The 20,562-nt window shown below is 40.5% G+C and overlaps 1 protein-coding gene across 1 annotated transcript; it reads right to left on the reverse strand.

Annotated features, from left to right (window-relative positions):
• Window positions 1–872: 872 nt before the first annotated feature.
• LOC137950877 (two-component response regulator ORR3-like) lies at window positions 873–19,280 on the reverse strand. Its single transcript, XM_068797536.1, has 6 exons — window positions 19,114–19,280; window positions 18,738–18,919; window positions 17,947–18,032; window positions 1,872–1,949; window positions 1,701–1,771; window positions 873–1,429 (listed from the first exon to the last, which is right to left on the reverse strand). The coding sequence occupies exons 2-6, from the start codon at window positions 18,835–18,837 to the stop codon at window positions 1,231–1,233; spliced, it is 534 nt and encodes a 177-aa protein (XP_068653637.1). The 5' UTR covers window positions 18,838–18,919; window positions 19,114–19,280; the 3' UTR covers window positions 873–1,230.
• Window positions 19,281–20,562: the final 1,282 nt, after the last annotated feature.

Below are 20,562 nucleotides of genomic sequence, written 5' to 3' on the forward strand. Positions count from 1 at the left end.
AATGAAAAGGAGAATTTGATCATTATCTTATTTTCACTAACTATTTTTGGAATAATAATGGTCAAATTCTTGTTTTTTTTTCTTTTTTAGAGGTTCCAAACAGACCCTTAGTGTGTTTGCTAGTTAGAGCTTTAAAAGTAGAACCTTTAGGAATCCAAGCTAACAGCGGCTAAGCCAATACAACCTAACAGACCGATCTGTTAGGTGTGGAACCACTCTGACACAAGTTATATCTCTAAATAAGGGCTTTTAATTTACTCTTAGGGTCTGTTTGGAACCCACAGAAAAAAAAAAAAGGGGAAATAAAATTATTTTCTATTGTTTGGCAATAGAAAATCATTGAGAAAATAAACCTCTTTTATTTTTTTTCTTTTTCTTTTTCTTTTCTCTCAACTTTTGTTTTGCAAATACAACCTTATTATCTATCAAGCACGTATTTTCTTCTATTTAATCTCTCATTCTCCGTATTAACTTCATCGCAACCCCATTGAATTGAGTATATAATAACTATAGAACATAAGAATGAAGAATAATAATATCGTGATTATCATTGATCAGATGTAAACTATTTATAAAAGTACACAGAGACCGTAAGTGATTAGAACTCTACAATTTAAATTTGCCTCTAATTCAATCACTATGTTTATCTTTATCTCTATCAATAACTTCCGAGATGAGTTCGAATTGAAGAATGTCACACAACACACTTACCGCCTTGTTAAACAAATAAAAATTAAATGTGTTCATGATTAGTCCTCTAGCTCTCATCACTCTAGAAAATACCAAAAAAAAAAAAAAAAGAAACCATAACGTTGATATTGGATACCGGTGGTAGACATAAAATTTGATACATACCAAATTTGAACGAGATGTAATAGACAACACAGATCATATACATTCAAGGAATTAAATATTCTTGAGAACAATACAAATATAACAGAAGGGTGATAGACGTGTGTTCCCTGAATGCCCCACTCTGCTCTTCCACAGGTTTGTAAGATTAAACAGAATACAGACACTATTCTATTACTAAAAAGGCTAACTCCCAATCCATCCCCTTCAAGAAACAAATCAGAACAACAAACCCCAGATCTTCCAAAACATACAAAACCCCACCGACCCAAAGTTAAAGATCACTGGTGGACAATCACACAGAAATCTCCAGGAAGAAGCTTAAAAAGGACATTTTTCATACAGAGAAAACCAGAACCTGACCTCAAGAAGACAAACTTAAGCTACTGCAAGCCCAGCCGGATGGGTTCGTCTCTCTGAATCACTACTATCAGGCATGATATCAAGTGTCATCTTCCTCTTAATGCCTACTTTGGGTGTCGGTGTTACCGTTGGTCCTACATAGTCTCTCAACTTCTCAATGTCTTTGGGGATGAGAGGCTTCAGGATGAAATCTTCAGCTCCTATATCCCGGCACCTGCAGAGTAGACATAATCTGCCTTCATTAAGCATGGGCTAGTGTGCTAAACAGTTTAGTTAAAGTAAAAATTGTTTAGCTCTCTGATAAAAAGTACTCCCTCTGCTTTCTATCAGTTCAAAAGGAGACTAGAAAATTTCCCCATGCGCAGAGCTGTTTTTTTCTCTCATAAGTCATGTCTGAAAAGTAAAATTTTATTTCCTGGAGTAGGCTCTTTGACCGTTTGGAAATTAACAACAAGAAAATATATAATCCTGGGGAGCAGCAGTACCTGCTAATTCTCTGTGGATCATTTTCAGATGACATCAACACCACAGGAATGGATTTCAATTTCTTGTGTTCCTGTGATTTTGAGAAAATTTTAGTTAAGGTTCATTGAATAGATTGATCTTGACTCAAATAAGTACCATATCAAAAGACAGCATATTGAAGTTACACGTACTTTGACAGCTCTGAGAAGGTCATAGCCATTCATTCGGGGCATGCAGTAGTCCGTCAGGATAATGTCAATTTTGGAGTCCTGCAGAGAGCATTAAGTTAGTTTTACAGGAAAAATCTTGAGAAAAAAAGGGGACGTTACTCTTTTTCTGGTTTTTCTGTATTCATATTATGCTTAAGATTGTCATCCAACCTTTTCCTTCCCCATTTATCTGCAACTTTTAGTAAAGATGTTGAGAATTAGACATTGCCAAATGCTATAAGCGAAAAACCAAAACAAATTTCATAAAGGTCCACTTAAACTTCCACTTCTGGAGTCTAAGAGACAACAATGACCAAGTATGCCACAGTAGGTTGGTAATTTCTTTATGCTGCACCACCAAGCCGAATCTATGGAATACATATATTGCAAGGAAGATGTTAAATCTTAAGGTTCCATTATGAAGACCTTAAGGAACCAAAGGTTAGAAGAGAAGGACTTAGAGCGAGTTGTAAGATAGAAGAGAAGGAGAAGGTTCGAGTGGGAAGATATGGTGTGAAGAGATTTGGGTTTCGAAGTGAAGCCCTAATCCTCCCCCTTAAGCCTTATATAATCACTAAGTTAAAACATTACATAAATGCCCTTTAACATGAGTGCAGGAAATAAAGACTGAAACAAAAGATAAATTACAAATAAGTCCCTTTCCTTCTTGTCTTCTAACCCTCCTCAAACCGGTGCAAAAACATCGTGAACATCTAGCTTGGAGCATGGAATGTTCAATGTCTTTGAGGTTATAGGCTTTGTGAATATATCAATAACTTGGTCTTGAGATGGAACATATTCAAGGCTTATGACACCAGCTTGTAATTTTTCTCTGACAAAGTGGCAAATCAACCTCGATGTGCTGTGTCCTTTCATGGAAGACCGGATAGGAGGTAATATGGATGGCTGCCTAATTATCACAATGGAGTTTCATTGAAATGTTTATGCAGAAACCCAAACTAAGAAGAGGGACTTAATCCATATCAGTTCACTCATTGCATGTGCATGGCTCTACATTCTGCCTCACTAAGATTGAACAACCACATTTTGCTTCTTGCTCTTCCAAGTTAACAGATTTCCTCCAACCAATGTGCAATATCCATAGATAGATTTCCTGTCATCCGGAGAGCCTGCCTGATTAGAATCTACAAAGCTGTCGATATTAATATCACCATGGCATTTGTATAGAAGTTAGTCTTTTATTTATACTGCGTTATTTAATTATGCTAAGACTTGTCTTTAAGTGATAGAGTTTGGGTGTAATTGGGACAAAGGTAGTTTAATTGTAATTGGACTCTACTACCTTCCTCTATTATAAATAGAGGTTCATGTACTCTGATTACAAAAAGTCAATGAAGTATTTCTCTTTTCCACAAATTCAACATGGTATCAGAGCAAGTTCTGTGAGTTAACTCTGTCGACCAATAGAGATAAGGTGATCTTTTTCTGATCTATTATCTTTAGCAGTTTAGGTTCGTATGTATCTTTTTTCAATCCCTATACCCGTTATTCGCTTTACGTTTTCACCTCTATAGAGAGCTTTTCTGACGCCGGACACAGGATAGTGATTATCCTGCCGGCAATCTGTGGGAAAATTGGCAATAGGTCGCCCTAAACAGAGAGAAAAATCCTCCCGTTTCTATTCAATTTCATACACATCAATAATCCTCCATCCCTGTACACAAAACTGGTTTTAACATCCAAAAGGCAAAGCCCCCGACAAGCCCGGGCTACAGCTCAAAGCAACAAACCCAAACCGGGTTCAGAAAGACGGATCCGATTACTCACCCGCCTCACTCTTCTCCTGCATCAGTCGCCTCGGGTTCGAAAGAACTCGTCCTCGAGTTCACAGTAGCAACATCGGAATCCAGAAAACAAGGACTCAAATGTTTGACATTAAAGACATCAGTAGTCCGCAAATGACTGGGGAGGCACAGTCTGTAGGCATTATCACTGATCTTCTGCAGGACCTCACATGGGCCAATCTTCTGCGCCTTAAGCTTAGTATACTTTCCAACAGGAAAACGATCACGAGTTAAAACTGCCCAAAAAAAATCACCAACGTCGAAAAGTACCGGACGACGGCAACGGTCTGTCTGAAACTTGTACTTGGCATTACTCTCGTGAATGGCTTGCTTCACCTGCGCATGGACATCTCAAAGAGACGCTGCCATCTCATCTGCTTGGGGACTCAAACGACCCACACATGGAATAGGGGCCAAGTCAAGCACCCTGGAGGGATTCTGACCATAGACAACCTCAAATGGGCTCATACCGGTGGTTTTGTGTTTCGACCTGTTATATGCAAATTTTGTCTGAGGTAATGCCAAATCCCACTGCTTCGGTTTAGTACCTACCAAACTTCTCAAAAGGTTGTCCAAACTCCGGTTCACCACCTCAGTTTGACCATCAATCTGAGGGTGGTAGGCGTTGCTAAAGTTCAACTTCGTCCCTAGATTCTCCCATAAGCTCCTCCAGAAATGACTCAAAAACTTGGTGTCACGATCAGAAGTAATGGAGCGAGGAACGCCATGTAAACGCACAATCTCCCAGAAGTAAAGATGGGCGATCCTGGCGGCATCCATTGTTTTCCGGCAAGCAACAAAATGGGCCATTTAGGAAAACCTGTCGACCACAACCAAAATAGAATCCACGGTCCGTTGGGTATGGGGTAAGCCCAACGCGAACTCCATACTGACATCAATCCACGGGGCTTCAGGTACTGGTAACGGAGTGTACAGGCCCACATTAGTGAGAACTCCCTTGGACCGCTGGCACACATAACAACGCTCCACATAATGAGCCACGTCACTAGGCAATTTGGGCCAGTAATAGTGAGAAGATATCAAAGCCAATGTCTTATCGCGCCCAAAGTGACCCTCGTTATGAAGTTCACTAATAATCAATTGCCGTAGTGAACACTCCGAAATGCACAACTGTAATCTACGAAACAAATAACCATGATGCAAAAGAAAATCATGGCGTTGACCCTCAGTTACCTCGCGAAGTATCCGCCCGAATGAAGGATCTGCAGCATACATAGCAGAAAAAGTCTCAAAGCCTGCAACTCTGGCGCTCATGGTGTTGAGGAGTAATGTACGACGGCTCAAGGCATCTACGACACGATTCAGATTCCCTGCTTGGTGTCTCGGTGCAAATGTGAATTCCTGTAAGTATGCCACCCACTTGGCATGCCGGCGACTCAGTTTGTGTTGACCATTGATGTACTTCAAGGCCTCATGATCAGTGAATAGAATGAACTCCTTCTGGACGAGGTAGTGACGCCAATGCTTCAGGGACTAAACTATGGCATAAAACTCCAGATCATATGTGGAATAATTCTTCTTGGAACCGGATAGCTTCTCACTGAAAAAAGTTAGGGGCCGCCCCTCCTGACTCAAAACACCACCAATGCCAACCCCGGATGCATCACAGTTCACCTCAAACACCTTCTCAAAATCAGGAAGTGCCAAAACGGGGGCCTCTGTCATCTGTTGCTTGACCAGTTGAAAACTGGCCTCCGCCTCCTCGGACCACCGGAACTCGCGTTCTTTGAGGCACTCTATGAGAGGAGCAATCAGAGTGCTGAAGTGTCGAATGAACCGACGGTAGAAGGACGCCAAGCCATGAAAACTGCGGACATCGTGCAAGGTCTTTGGTGTGGGCCACTCCAAGACCGCATTGATCTTCGACTGATCTACATGAACACCATTAGTAGACACAACAAACCCAAGAAAAGTTACAGAAGTAGTGAAGAAAGAACACTTCAGCCGAGCCACGAACAGGAGCTCCGTCCGCAACATCGCAAAAACAGCACGGAGGTGATCAAAATGGGATACCCACGTCGGACTATAAATGAGGATATCGTCAAAGTACACGACAACGAATTTCCCCATAAATGGTCGTAGAACCTGATGCATAAACCTCATAAAGGTGCTGGGTGCATTGGACAACCCAAACGGCATGACCATCCACTCATACAACCCATGTTGCGTCTTAAACGCTGTCTTCCACTCATCTCCATGCCTGATTCTGATCTGGTGGTAGCCGCTCTTAAGGTCAATTTTGGAGGAGACCTTAGAACCGGACAACTAGTCTAACATATCATCCAAGCGAGGAATGGGAAATCTGTACTTCACTGTAATCCTGTTGATTGCTCGGCTATCAACACACATACGCCACGAGCCATCTTTCTTCGGCACTAGTAGGGCAGGAACTGCACATGGGCTCATACTCTCACGAATGTAACCCCTATCCAACAACTCTATCACCTGTCGCTTCAACTCTTTGGAGTCCTTGGGGCTGAGGCGATACGCTGGCCGATTTGGCAAACTGGACCCCGGCACAAGGTCAATCTGATGCTGAATATCCCTCATAGGTGGTAATCCAGGAGGAAGGTCCTCTGGCATCAAGTCAGAAAACTCTGCTAGGAGCTGATGCACCTCTGCTGGTAAATCAGGAGTCTCATCTGTGATGCTCTTCCCACAAGGAAGTAGAGCATAGACCAAATCTTCCTTCTCAATCTCTACGAGAAACCTGGACATGGAAAGTAGGTTAGAAGGACCGTCTATCGGGGTAGGAGTGGGGCCTTCCCGGCGAGCTAACACAATCTTCTTCCCTTTGATGCTAAGGGAATAGGTATTCTTCCACCCGTCATGAATAACGTTGCGATCATACTGCCAAGGGCGGCCTAACAAAACATGACAAGCGTCCATAGATACCACATCGCACCAAGCATTATCAAAATATTTCATGCCGATGGAAAAAGAAACGAAGCATCGCCTATTTACTGCTACCTCACTGCCTTTAGTCAGCCACGTCAATTTGTACGGTTTGGGATGAAGATTTGTCTGCAACTGCAATTTTTTTACAACCTCTTCAGAAACGACATTCTCACAACTACCACTGTCAATGATCATCTTGCAGACTTTATCTACGACTGTGCAGGTCGTGTGAAACACATTGGTTCGCAACCAATCATCCCCTGAATCCCCCTTGGGAGTCAACAGACTCTTACAAACAACTAGAGTCTCATGGCCATCACCGTACAATACCTCTCCATCCTCAGCATCATCATACACAAGTTCACCAAGTTCCTCAGGCTCATCTACAACATCTTCCTCAATCAGAAGATTTTTGCCCTTCTGACTAGCATGTTTCCTACACTCAGTAGCTTATGTCCCAACTCACCACAACGAAAACATCGAATATGTGAGTTAGAAGGACCTTGGGGAGGTTGTTGGGCAGGACGAGATTCCTGAGGGCGAACTGGTCGGCTACTGGGATCGCTTCTGGCCATTGGCCTTCTGTTCTGCTGTTTTTCCACAGTCAACGCACGCTGGTATGCTTCCAAAACGGTCCACAACGAGTGAAGACTGAGGACATCCTGTAGGGGTTGTCGTAACCCCCCCAAATATCGTGCCACCATCTGCTCTTCTGTCTCAGATAAGTCATTCCGGGCGATCAACTGATAGAACTCCTCCGTGTAATCATCCACTGATCTCGAGCCTTGCCGCAACAAATGAAGGCGCTGAAACAAGGTTTGAGTGTAGCCGAAAAGAAGGAATTGACCCTTCATCTTCTTCTTCATTTTCTCCCAATCAGTGATTTTGGCCTTGCCCTGCCGGTCTCGTGATCGCCTCAACTGTTCCCACCATGCAGATGCTCTGCCCTTGAGTTTGATGGCAACCAATTTCACCTTGACATTATCGGGGACTTCCTTATACTCAAAGATACGCTCGATCTCCTGCAACCAGTCGATGAATCCCTCGGCCTGTAACGTACCAGAAAACTCAGGTAACGTCACTCTGAAACAGAGGTCTATAGGTCGGTCCCCCTGACCGCGATGCTCCCCAAATCGGTTGATTGCGATATGGATTTTCAAAGCTGGTATCGGAATCGTGACTTCCCATCTCACGATCACCAAAATCCTGCGCTGCCAGACGCTGAGTCAACTCTGCAACTTGCCGTTGTAAGTCTTCAATCACCACATTCTGAAGATTACGGCCACGGTATGGAGCTTCCTCATTCGGGTGCTGCCCGCGACGACCACGACCACGACCACCAACCATCCTCTTTTTTTTTTTATAATAATAATAATAATAAAATAATATAACTTCCCCCAAATGTAAAATACCTCGACGGCAAAGAAACTCCCGAAATCGGGATTTCAGAGCCCCTTTTTTTTAAATCGAGACCTCTCCGGCGGTCCTCTCCGACTGTCGTCTCCGGCAGCTCGTCGCCGCCTGCGACACTAGCTCGTTCCGGCAACGAGGGTCTCCTGTCTCGGAACCCCTTTTCTCGGCACCATGAAACTCTATTTCGGTGCTCGGTTTTCCGTCAATCCCGAACCTTATCCGTTCGTCGAGCTCCGTCAACGGCAAATTCGACTACGGCGACGGCAACGGCAACGTCGCACGATAGTTCCAGCGGTGACGACGTCGATGTCGAACTCTTTCCCTGCCGAACTCTGTTTCTGTCCTTGCTCAGTCGAGTCCCGAGCTCTGCTCGGTCGAATCCCGAGTTTTTCTTTTTTGGCAGCAACGTTGAGCGGTAGCTCAACGGCGACGGCAGCAGTGTTGAGCGGTAGCTCAACGGTGACGGCGATGGCGACGGCGTCGTCTTCGTCGACCCTTTTGCTCGATGTAGCGTCTCTGGCGAGATCTGCTTCTTCCCGAGCCTGAAGCTCTGATACCAACTGACGCCGGACAAAGGATAGTGATTATCCTGCCGGCAATTCCACCGGTAATCTGTGGGAAATTTGGCAATAGGTCGCCCTAAACAGAGAGAAAAATCCTCCTGTTTCTATTCAATTTCATACATATCAATAATCCTCCATCCCTGTACACAAAACTGGTTTTAACATCCAAAAGGCAAAGCCCCCGACAAGCCCGGGCTACAGCTCAAAGCAACAAACCCAAACCGGGTTCAGAAAGACGGATCCGATTACTTACCCGCCTCACTCTTCTCCTGCATCATTTTCATATTGCATATTATATATTGACGGAAGGATATTCGAGTCTACTTTCCAAAGAAAAAAGAATTTTGGCAAACGGAGTTTTCTACAAAGAGAAATCAATATTTGAAGTAACAAATGTCAGATTGCATGAGAGGTTCGAACAGTAGCAGAAGGCTTCAACTTCCGAGTCATTTTATGCTATCAAGAACGAAACTTTATATGGAGAATTATATATCTAAAGAAAGATTTGTAAGTCTATTTTCTTACCTATTCAACCAATTCTCGATCTGAGTTTTTTATATGGAGATATTGATCTTGGAAGAGTCAATGGTTATGCTGGCAAAAGGAAAAGGAATACTTAGTTCGGCCATATTATAATGACCGAAATCTATCAGATTATATATTTCAATAGAAGTATATTTTATGAAAAGAAGTTATACTTGGATTAAAGGTATTTTATTTTCAGAAGGAGAAAGTTTCATATCAATCTGATCTATTTTTAAGGATATATTCACATCGGAAGAATCAAAGGTCATACTGGTATTCTGTTGCATTGAAAAATCCGAATTTAAGTTGATTGTTTTGCGTCACTTTTTGAGTTGTTGTTATTGATCAACTATATCAGGAAAATATCTCACTTATTCCTTTTTTGGTTACTACATTTATGTTATTTGGTTCAAGCTAGGAACACTGTCATTACCTCCTGTTATGGTCCTGGGGTTAAGTACCTATGTCTTACGCTCCTAATAGGTCGGTCTTTTGGGTAGTATTGGCTAGGTGCTTAACATTTGGTATCAGAACAGGCGCTACGTCCCGACTTCGAGTCCCCGCGTGTGCAGGTGGACCGCGCGCCCCTGGCAGGGCACCATAAGGGAGTATGGGCTCTTTACCCGGTCCCCGTTGCTGTGTTAAGGCTGTCGTGGTCGTCGGCTCGGGAGGGCGGGGTATACTGTTATGGTCCTGAGGTTAAGTACCTATGCCTTCCGCTCCTAACAGGCCGGTCTATTGGGTAGTATTGGCTAGGTGCTTAACATTACTGTTATGGTCCTGGGCTAAGTACCTATGTCTTCCGCTCCTAACAGGTCGGTCTTTTGGGTAGTATTGGCTAGGTACTTAACATTTGGTATCAAAGCAGGCGCTACGTCCCGACTTTGAGTCCCCGCGAACGCAGGTGGACCACACGCCCCTGGCGGGACACTAGAAGGGGATTATGGGATCCCCTGCCCCAGGGTCGCGTTGCTGTGTTATTGCCGCCGTGGTCGTCAGCTCGGAAGGGCGGGGTGTACTGTTATGGTCCTTGGTTAAGTACCTATGTCTTCCGCTCCTAACAGGCCGGTCTTTTGGGTAGTATTGGCTAGGTGCTTAACACCTCCCAGTTTGGGGAGTAGAAGTACAAGAAAGAGGTATTTTATTCCATATATCATGGTAAGTTTTATGTGACCAAAATATTCAAGAAAGGGGGAGCACAAAAGATGAAGTTTTTGCATCTAAGAAGATTTTTTTTTGCAGCAAAGACAATTGAAGATCAAGAATCCTGACTCGTAATAATAATTGTGGTAATTATTGGTGATACCTGACTCGACTCGACTCGACTCTATATCTCCAACTGGATTATTATTTTGAGGTATTCGCAACATATTCCTTAGTCAACATATTATTTGCTGGTCAGATTATTTCATGGGTCCTTTTACAAGGATTTTATTATTTTGGTTCGTGGGCCCAAACCCATTTTAGCTGCCGCTATTGTGTCTCTTTAGATGAGACATTATTATTGAAGAAGTGGTGACCTCAGCATCCTATCTTCCTCTTTACCCATTACCCATTGGTTATTTGGCAGCCTTTCTCCTACCATCCTTTATTTGACTCTCACACACATCTTTGGGCCAACCTTTTGCGTGTTGCTTCGGTTGGGAGTTTAAGTCCATCATGGTTGGGATTTTGATAATAGAACATATTTGTCCAAGCATCAATATAATCCCAATAATTGTATTCCTTTTCATTAGGAAGTTGCATGGACTTGGCCAAGACAAATTTCCCCCATACTGATGGATGGGCAATTTTTTGCATAGTACATTTACTATAAGCCCTTGGGCTATCTCATTTGTAGGTATTTGACAAGGTGTGACCCACTGTCATTGAATTGGAATGGACAAATATGGCCTCAAATGTGAACTGTCGTTTTCCTTATCAAATAGGGCAGTTAGCTTCACTGAGCCATTTACCCCTCATCTCCCAAGAATCAAGGGTTTCATCAAGATCCTCATAATTGAGGGTTAAAATGTTCTTCATTGTGGAGAGAGTTGTATATTCAACTTCTTTTTTCAATGCATCTTTATATGATGCTAGCAATTTTTCTTTGCCTTTCTTTTGAGGAATTTTCTCTGCCTTTGGCTGGACCTTTGCCACATGCTCTGAATGGGACGTTGGTTCCACCCCTGCTGGGGTTAACCATGATTTTGTGAACCCTATAAAAATTCACGGGTTAAAAAATCAAGTAAGGAGCTCATTTCTCCTTTAATATAGTCAAAGGCAAAGAATCAAAGGCACTTAATGCCGCCTACCATCTAGCAAATATTTGCTTAGAGGCTATATTTTTAACATCGTTTTTAAGGATTTGCTTTGTGTAGAACAATCTACGTGAAGCAAAAATTGCTGATTTAATAAGTCATCCCGAAATTTGGATATGCATTTGATAATATCTAGAATTTCCTGCTTTACAGTGGAATAATTCAACTGTGCAATTTTCCACGATCCGGAAGTAAATCTGACCAATTCTTCTTTCCCATTAGTGGGATTTAACTATTTGAGAATGCCTCCATACCCTTTGTGTTACGCATCAATCTCCACAATCTTGTTGTATGAAGGATTGGCTAGGTTTAGACAAGGGAGTTGTCTAACCTTAGCTTTAATAATTTCGACTGCCTGTGTATGGATGGCAGTCCATGGTTCCGATTTCCTGCTAAGCCTGTTGTACAGGACTACGAAATCCGGTGAAACATTGGGATAATAATCCACAATATAATTAAGGCTTTCAAGAAATCTTTGGAGTTGTTTTTTATTCTAAATTTCATTAGGGAATTTCGAAGCAACTTCGATACTTAGGGTGATATTCCCAATGTAAGGAAAGGGCAAATGTATTTAATTCACAAAAAGAGAGAGAGAGAGAGAGAGAGAGAGAACACTTAGAGAGTAATTCAAATTTCAAATGGTCACGCAAAGACAACAAAAACACTAGAGGGCAGCCTTGGATACAAGATGGGTTTTTTTTTCCGTTCTGCCTTCATATTACAATGAAGCTCCTTATATAGATGGAGCACAACAAAGTAGATTCTAAAGTGGTTCACATCCACTACTATTTTACCGATACGTGGCCTCTATTATTGAGGCAACTAATGTGACATGCCTCGATTAATGAGGCTCCTAATAAGACCTAGGAAGAGAAGTAGAAGAGAGAGAGGCAATAAATGGGTAACAACTAGAAGATAACCAATGAGTGGGTAAAAAATTAGACATGTGGTGAGATGTGAATAGTTGAGTGCAAGACCTGGGTTCTTTTCTGATAGCAACACGCTGGATGTCATAAGGAGGACCAAACATAACCGGAGAAGGTGAATCAGTAGACTCCACAGGAGGGTGTTCAACCAATTGAGTAGGAGGTGAATCATTGTTGCCTATGCTTGGACTGAGTGGATCGTCCAATGACACCATAGGCTTGGAAAAACCTGTAGAAGGGGAGAGACTAGGTGGTGCACCACCCCATGTATAATAAGATTGTTCCTCAAGGAAAGGTACATCAACTGCAAACAATTTTTTGGAGGAAGGATTATAACATACATATCCTTTTTGGGTACAAGAGTATCCCAAAAAATGCACTTAATAGTTTGAGGCTCCAACTTGTTTGTGTGACAAGATATGTCATGAAGAAAACAGATACATCCAAAGACTTTCAAAGAAAGAAAAAAGATTTTCATAAGGGGATAACATAGAGATTGGTGACATGTGGTAGAGGATTGATGAAGGTAATCAATTAATAAGAAATCATGCAGTGAAGATAGAGGCCTATAGAAATGAGGCACATTCATACATTGTAGTAAAGACAGAGCAACTTCAAGTAGAAGTCTATTTTTCCTTTCAGCTACTCCATTTTGTTGTGGAGTGTATACACAAGATGTTTGATGAATAATACACCATGCTCATTACAAAAAATTTGAAACTCATAGGACATGTATTCCTTGGCATTATCAGACTTAAGAGCTATTAACTGAGAACTAAACTAAGTAGAGACAATAGGACAAGAATTTAAAAATAGGTACAACTTCAAATTTATCTTTGATTAAAAATAACCATTTCACTCTTGTATAATCATTAACAAAGGTGATAAAATATTTAGATTGAGAAATATTTGAAACATCCATTGGTCCCCATATATCAATATAAACTAAAGAAAAAGGAGTACTCTTAACTTTAGATCGATGAGAATAAGTAGTTCTATGATGTTTACTCATGTGACATACTTCACATTGTAAATTAGAAATAGATCTAAATGAGGGATAAAGTGATTGGATAGTGTAGGAAAAGATGTCCCAATCTATTATGCGATTGTAGAGCCTTTTCTTGTGAGTTTGCTGCTGCAGTGACTGCTAGTTGGTCCACGTAGTAAAGGCCTCCTAGCTCAAGGCTTCCATCAATTACCTGTTTGGTCTACAAATCCTAAAAAACACAAGAAGTAGGATAAAAAGTAATGGAACAATTAAACTTCTTTGTTATTTGACTAACAAACAATAAACTCAATAGAAATTGAAGAACAAATAGAACATCATTTAAGTGAAAAAATGGTGTAGGAAAAATAGATCTCACTCCTTGGACCTTGGTTTGAGATCCATCAGCTATAGACGCAAAGTTATCTCTTGGACTAGGAGAGAAGGAATTCAAGAGATTAACGTTACCAGTCAAATGTTTGGAAGCCCCAAAGTCAATGATCCAAGGAGATGAAGAGGAATAAGTAACAAAAAATATACTTGTGAGAGTTGTTGCAATCTAGTCGGCTTACTACTAAGTTGGATAAATTGCTTCTAGCAACCTCGCAGTTTTCAGAGATCCACAAATTGTACATGCTAACCGATGTGGTTCCTTAGTTGCTTCAGCAAGGAAAAGCACAACTCCGTTTCGTTTTCTACCTCAGAGCGTAACTGAACATTTTAAGTTACAGAGAAATTCGTAGTTTGACATAAATTCTACAGAACAATGATTCTAAGGGAATAGTTTATACACAGGTCAATATAGTTTTAGCACTATTCATAAACACATATTGTTCATACATATAAATATTGTCCATACATACTGAGAAAATAAAATTAATATAGTAGAATTACTACAGTACTCCCTGGGTTACTGACCGGTCACCGGTCGGTTCCCTATTTTTACTTAACCATTATGGCTGAAAAGGTACATACTGTGCTTTGTCGCCGGAAATCACCTTCATTGGAAAACTCTTCGCCGGAAATCGCCTTTCAAACTCTTCTCCGATTTCTCAATTTTTTTTTCGATGATTGTTTGAATAACCGAGAGTCCAATTTATAGATTTCTGCTATTTCATTTTTCCAATTTTATCCTTAAAATGAATGGTTGTAAGAAAAAGTGAAGGGGCATTCTTGACCTTTTCTTTAATTCCAAAATTGCCCTTGCATTATGGCAGCACCAAATGTAGGGTTAATTTGGTCTTTTCATGCTATAACGTCATCTTTGCTGAAGTAAGAGCGTCTTCTTTGCTTTTGTCAAGCTGATGCGAGCTTTGACGGTGACAAATGTCGTTTGCTGATGTATTCTCTTTCCCAACAAGCAGTCTTCCACAAAAAGCTCATTTTCGCAAAGTTTGCACGAGTGTTTTGTTTTGAAGGCTTCTTAAGCAAAGTCGCAATATTTTTCTTTTGTGCTTTTGGTGCTGGGAAAATATCTCATTTTCCTCTCAACCTCTTCTAATGCTTTCTAAATAAGAGTTGGTATCTCCTTGAAGCTTTTTGGCAGGATTGTCAGGGGAACAAATATCTTGTAGACGAATGATTTCTTTTTCAAGATCAGTCATTGAAGATATTACACATCCTTATGCTAATTGCACGGCGGTAACACCACTAGGATTCGAGGCATTCTTTCATTTTTGGCTTTGTTTTTGGGTTGAACTGTGGAAGTTCACCATCTTTTTCTAAAGCTTCAAGAGTAATTATCGAAAGACTTGGTAAAAATTTATCAGGCCCTGTGATTTTTGCAATTGTCGATACGAACTTTAATCGAATCAGCTTGCATTTAACCAATGTACTAGATTCCTTGCAAGCATCAGTAACTTCCTTCGGTAATAGCTCCAAAGGTGTCTAGTCATTTACTCATAAGAGAATTTGAGTGATGAGATTGTATTCAAATAGAATCCGAGTATACTTAGATTCAATCTCCGGATATATATGACTATCTAGTTCTAGAGTCCGCTGGAGTCAATAGTCATAAAGGGAGTATGAATCCCTTCACCAATCCTCTGATTCCATACTTGGAACTGGGCTTGATGGTCAATAATTCCTTGAGGACTAACACTGGCAGGTGCCTCAGGCCTTAGTGAAATTTCCTCATAAATTATATCACAAGTTTAAGTTGTTTTATTTTTTGAAGAAAGTCAAACTCACTTGGCTCACTACTTACTGGTTTACTCAGGCTTTTCAACGGAGTTCAGTTTTTTTTTTTTTAAAATGATGCTGATTTAACCAAACGTGTTTTGAAAGATTTCTCTGTTGCAAGCATCTCTGTTTCCTTTTATTGAGAAAGTGTTTTTACTACTTCCTTTCCAGCTCGAGACTGGTAGGTAGAAGCCCCTAACTCCTATGTCTTGCAAGAAAAATGAATTGTGATTTCCTTTTCATGCCTAGCATAATAGGTAGAAATCCCGGGTTGAACTTTACTTAACTGAGTAATACAGTCATCGTTTGCTTGGTTAAAGCAGTCGTCATGGCTTCCTTTTTCTCATAATGGAGATACGGTAGAAGTTCCGACTGATCTTGGCGAATCACGCTGTATATTTAGTTCTTTTAGCTCGTCAGTTAATTGCTTAACCTTGAGAGCAATATCTTCCACGTTAAGCCCATAATGGGCACAATGCTCGTCAATATCTCTTCTTTCGTGAAGAATTAGGAGGTTATCAACTCAATAAAGACATCAACTTTTCATTCAGCCATGAATTTGAAACCCTAACTTAGGGTTTGAAGACTCAAAATTGATAAAACAAACATCAAACTCTAGGAATTCTAATCAGAAATCACTAGTAGAATTTTCGAAAACATGAATAGAAATTTATGGCATCAATTTAACACAATTTTGAAGTCATAGGATCAACAATTCAAAACACTAGATTTCAGCCCTCATATAGGCTTCAAAAACGATTTTTTTTTTTGTGAGAAACTTAAAAGTTTTAATTTGAAGGACATCAAGGGAAGCATAAACATGAATCATTGAGAATTCAAAATCATAAAGGATGATGATTTAGGAACCTGATTTAAACAAGAGACCTGCTGGAAATTTTTTCAGCACTGATGAGTTGGTGCCTTCAAAACTTCAACTTTACTTCACTTTTAAGCAGCTTATTAAACCCCAATTAGATTTTAGGGTTTCGTGTCTAAAGGAGGCTAGAGTAAGAGGGAAGAAGGAGGAAAAGAGAAGAAGAGAAGAAAAGAGAAGAAGACTAAGCTTGAGAGAGCTCGAGTTGTAGAGATACGTTTTCACACACAAGGGAGCTTGTTAGTAATGAGCCTCTCCCCCTAACTTCTTATTTTTAGAGGAGGGTTGGAAACCCTAGTACAAGTGAAAGAAAAGAGGGACTTAATGTCCTAAAAAATTACAAGTTATGCTACTCATCTACTTAATTACAAGATATGCCACAAATGCTTCTTAACAAAAACCTGCTACTCTCGGTTGAAGTCCTTCACTAAAAAAGAACTTGGCTTCAAAAGAAACCCGCTGCTCTAGGTTGAAGTCCTTCACCAACAAGGACTCTGGTGCAACAGGTATCGATCAACAACAAGCAGTAACGAAGCTTTTCTTCCAGGCTTCAATCTATCGAAACTACTAAGGAGTTTTCAAAAACTCCTTATGTTTCCTTCTCTGAAAACCAAACAACACCTATGACTGATATAAGGCCAAAACTACAGCCTTTCGATTAGGTTGCTGCTGTTCTTTCATGCAACTTGTAGGTAAAAAAAAAACTGTTATCGTTATAAAGGTGAGATGGTCTTCAAACAACTAAGTGTAATCTTACTTCTTCACTAACCTAGAAGTACTCAAGACCAAGCTCACTGGTATTGCTTGTAACGTGAAGGAAGAAGCCAATTGTCTTGAAAAAATATGCATGCATGGGCAGAAATCAAGCTTCATTTTTTTTCCCATAGACTTCCATAAACAAGCCAAGAAACTGGAGTATACACAAGCTCATCTGTATTCCAGACATATGGAAAAAACCAACAAAAGATTAGGATGAATATTTATCTGACTTGAGCTCATCCAACCATGTATCAACGGTCTGTCCCATGCAGCCTTAAACCAAGCAGAAAACTTTGGAATCCTAAAACCTATGCTCTGATACTATGTAAAATTTTAAAATTTCATTATCAAGACTTAAGGAACCTTTGAGTGAGAGGAGAAGGAGAGAGCATGAGTTGTAAGAAGGGAGTTCAAAGGAGAGAAGAGGATGAGCTCCAGTGGAAAGAGGGGGTGTGAAGAGATTACGGTTTCCAAGTGAAGCCCTAATTCTCCCCATTAAGCCTTATATAATCACTTAAAGTTAAAACATTACATAATACCCTTTAACATGAGGACCGACAATAAAGACTGGAACCTAAGATAGATTACAAGTCCCTTTCCTTCTTGTCTTCTAATAGAAGATTTTTTAAACACTTGATGAACATACAATCTCCATTTCCTGCAAGCTTCAAGATAATATCTAAACCATAAAGGGCTGTGAAATTCGAGGCCTGTCATGCAATCAACTACAGTAAACTTTGATTAATTCCTCAGTTCCTTGGAGATAGAAAAATGATATATAAGACAGAAGTTTCAAAAATAACTTACATCAACACCGGGGAACTCAATCTTCTCATCATCTTCATTCAAGCCAAGAACCCCCAGAGCCTTATCCCCACTATCAGCAGTAGTAACTACAATGAAATAAATTTTAATGAGGGTCTTCCACAGAAGTAAGTTCCACAAAAGCTTTATTTTCGCAGGACAATGAAGCATCAAATAAATTAAGCACATATGGAACGTTCAAAACTGGACCGCTTGTTATAAAAGAGGACAGCAACCCACAAAGAAACTCAAAGATTTGGAAGAACGAAAGCTCAATCTTTGCGAAACCATGCTCAAGATATCCACATATTCACAAAGTGAAATAAATCCTAGTATAGGAACAAAATGCCGACCAATTTCCCAATCCAATATTCACATACTCGGTGAATATGAGCATCAAAAGATGTCGAAGATGAAACCCAAAAAACAAAATAGATCAAAAGTGAGTTTGGGAATATCTCAACATCCTCTAAGACCAAAATCCAAACACCCACAGAACGGCAATTAGTATACTGAGATCAATAAATTAACCATTAGCCAAAGCTCAGAAAACTAAAACACAACCATTGCAAATTTTACCAGCTTCAGCTAGGAACCATTTCCTTAAGCACAGAAAAGTGCTGCTGAAGCAGTCAGAACAGATCCTCCACAACTCATAAAAATACCGTATTTCTCAACAAAGAACTCACCTGTTCAACGCAACATGACTGACCAGTCACAGAACAAATGCATAAAACTAAATACAGCAACATCGAAACTAGGTATGGATCTCCAACAACAGAAACTCCACTCACCTTTGAAGACCCCATTTTTCAGTAAAAGCTTCTCAACAATTTTCCGATCAAGGACGCAATCATCCACCACCAATACGTGAATCCTCGGCCCCTCTACCATCTCCCTCCCACGCCTCCTCCAGCTCCGTCTCCGTTCTCCCTCCTATTCCCAATTTCTCGCTCAGCGCCCCTTTTTTTCCACTCTGCACAAGTGAGCAGCCTCTTTAAAGCTTATAAAAAACAAATGGCCCCTACGTGTCCCTCGTGCTGATCTGCCCCCGAGAATAAAATCCAAGCAGTACCCTCTTAAAGTTTAAGCTACAGAAAGGAAATGTTCGAAGTTTAAGTCATCCACACTGACAGTGGCGAAAAGCGTTCTTGGTGTGTGCTACTCTACCTGTTCGGTCCGTAAAAAACGGAATTCCTTTTAGATTTGCTTGTCGGGAATCTGGATTGACCTATGATCACCACTTTTTTCGCGTCCCATGTCGTGAGAATTTGCTGGCGTTTGGTAACGAGATGAGATGCCTAGCGTTGTTCTTCTCCTGACATTTTGGCTCCATCTTCCCATCTTTACCGGAATCGACAGAAAACAACGGGTCTCCGAAGCAACGTTGATATAGATCACAGCCGATACTACGTGTTCACACACGTGGCGTGTAAGAATGGGAACCCGGAATGTCATAAGAGAAAAACAACTAAAACACGTATCAATCAGGATTTCTGGCTCGTGACTCGGCGAGTCAATTAGCTTATCGGACTTGAGCCACCCAACCCGACTCAGCAGGGTCCCACCTAAGTTTTTGAATAACTAAGTTAATTCCTAAGTTTGAGTCGGAAAATCATGTTTTATAAACAAATGAGAGCATGATCCATATTCCATCTTTTTTATATTTTGTCATAATATTCGATTAAACTTTTATTAACTAAATATCTAACTTCGAAAACTATTTTTCAAAATATTCAATTTCAAACTCGGTAATATGTGCACTACAAAGTATAAAGACAATATTTTGCTAGATTCAGAGGCCTACTATAGGAATTGAAGATCGCCTAATCGTATTCAACTGGCGTTGCAACTGTAGAGAAACAAAGAGAGTATCTCGTCTCAGTTATATGTCTTGCAAATCTACCATCTTACTTAGATGTTACAAAGTCACAGGTATTTAGCTCTTCTATCAAACTTTCTTTCAATTATGTATGTGTTACCATGTTTTCTTGAATCCACTACTCAGCCAGAACAGGTTGAAAGTTCAGCTATGTTTTCTCAAAGATTGTAGCTCATTTCTTCATAATTTAGGTCCCCATCAAAGTAAATTCAATCTCAGGGCCTTTAAGTGTATCTTTATGGGGTATTCTAAAAATAAAAAAAGGATTGGTGTGTTATTCACCAATTCTAAAGAAAATATTTATTTTAGTTGATGTGACCTTCTTTGAGTATCAACCATATTCTTCAACTAGATCCCCTCCTAGTTTTATACCTTTTGCGAGGATGCCCAAGCCAATTGTTCCTATATATCACTACCTTTAACTTGATGAACAACCACCAAAGGACTCTCTCTCCTCCCATTAACCTCTCACTTGTGGAGTCTTCAGATGATCCCAAGGTACACTCTCCTCCTTCTTTGGTAGTGTATGAACCACCTTATGACACCAGACCAATTGCTCTTCATAAAGAACCTCGTAACACTACTACTAGACCACCATCCACATCTCATCCCATTTCACATTATGTATCCATTCATCAGTTGTCTTCGAGTTGTATTTCTTTTTTATTTGTAGTGTCATCTTCCTCTATTGCTACCAGTTATTAAGAAGCTTCAACTTATCTGAGGAGGAAAGCTAC

This window comes from Aristolochia californica, unplaced genomic scaffold (assembly GCF_029961685.1).
Source record: "Aristolochia californica isolate CCGP_79_NKW_82.1479 unplaced genomic scaffold, dmAriCali1.0.hap1 SCAF_14, whole genome shotgun sequence".
In the NCBI taxonomy this organism is placed as follows: domain Eukaryota; kingdom Viridiplantae; phylum Streptophyta; class Magnoliopsida; order Piperales; family Aristolochiaceae; genus Aristolochia; species Aristolochia californica.

Coding starts and splice junctions, on each gene's coding strand:
- LOC137950877 (XM_068797536.1), bottom strand. CDS start 18,837: ATGGTAGAGGGGCCGAGGATTCACGTATTGGTGGTGGATGATTGCGTC. Junction 18,033..18,737: donor GAAAAATGGGGTCTTCAAAG/GTGAGTGGAGTT, acceptor ATTTCATTGTAG/TTACTACTGCTGATAGTGGG. Junction 1,430..1,700: donor GATCCACAGAGAATTAGCAG/GTACTGCTGCTC, acceptor TCTACTCTGCAG/GTGCCGGGATATAGGAGCTG.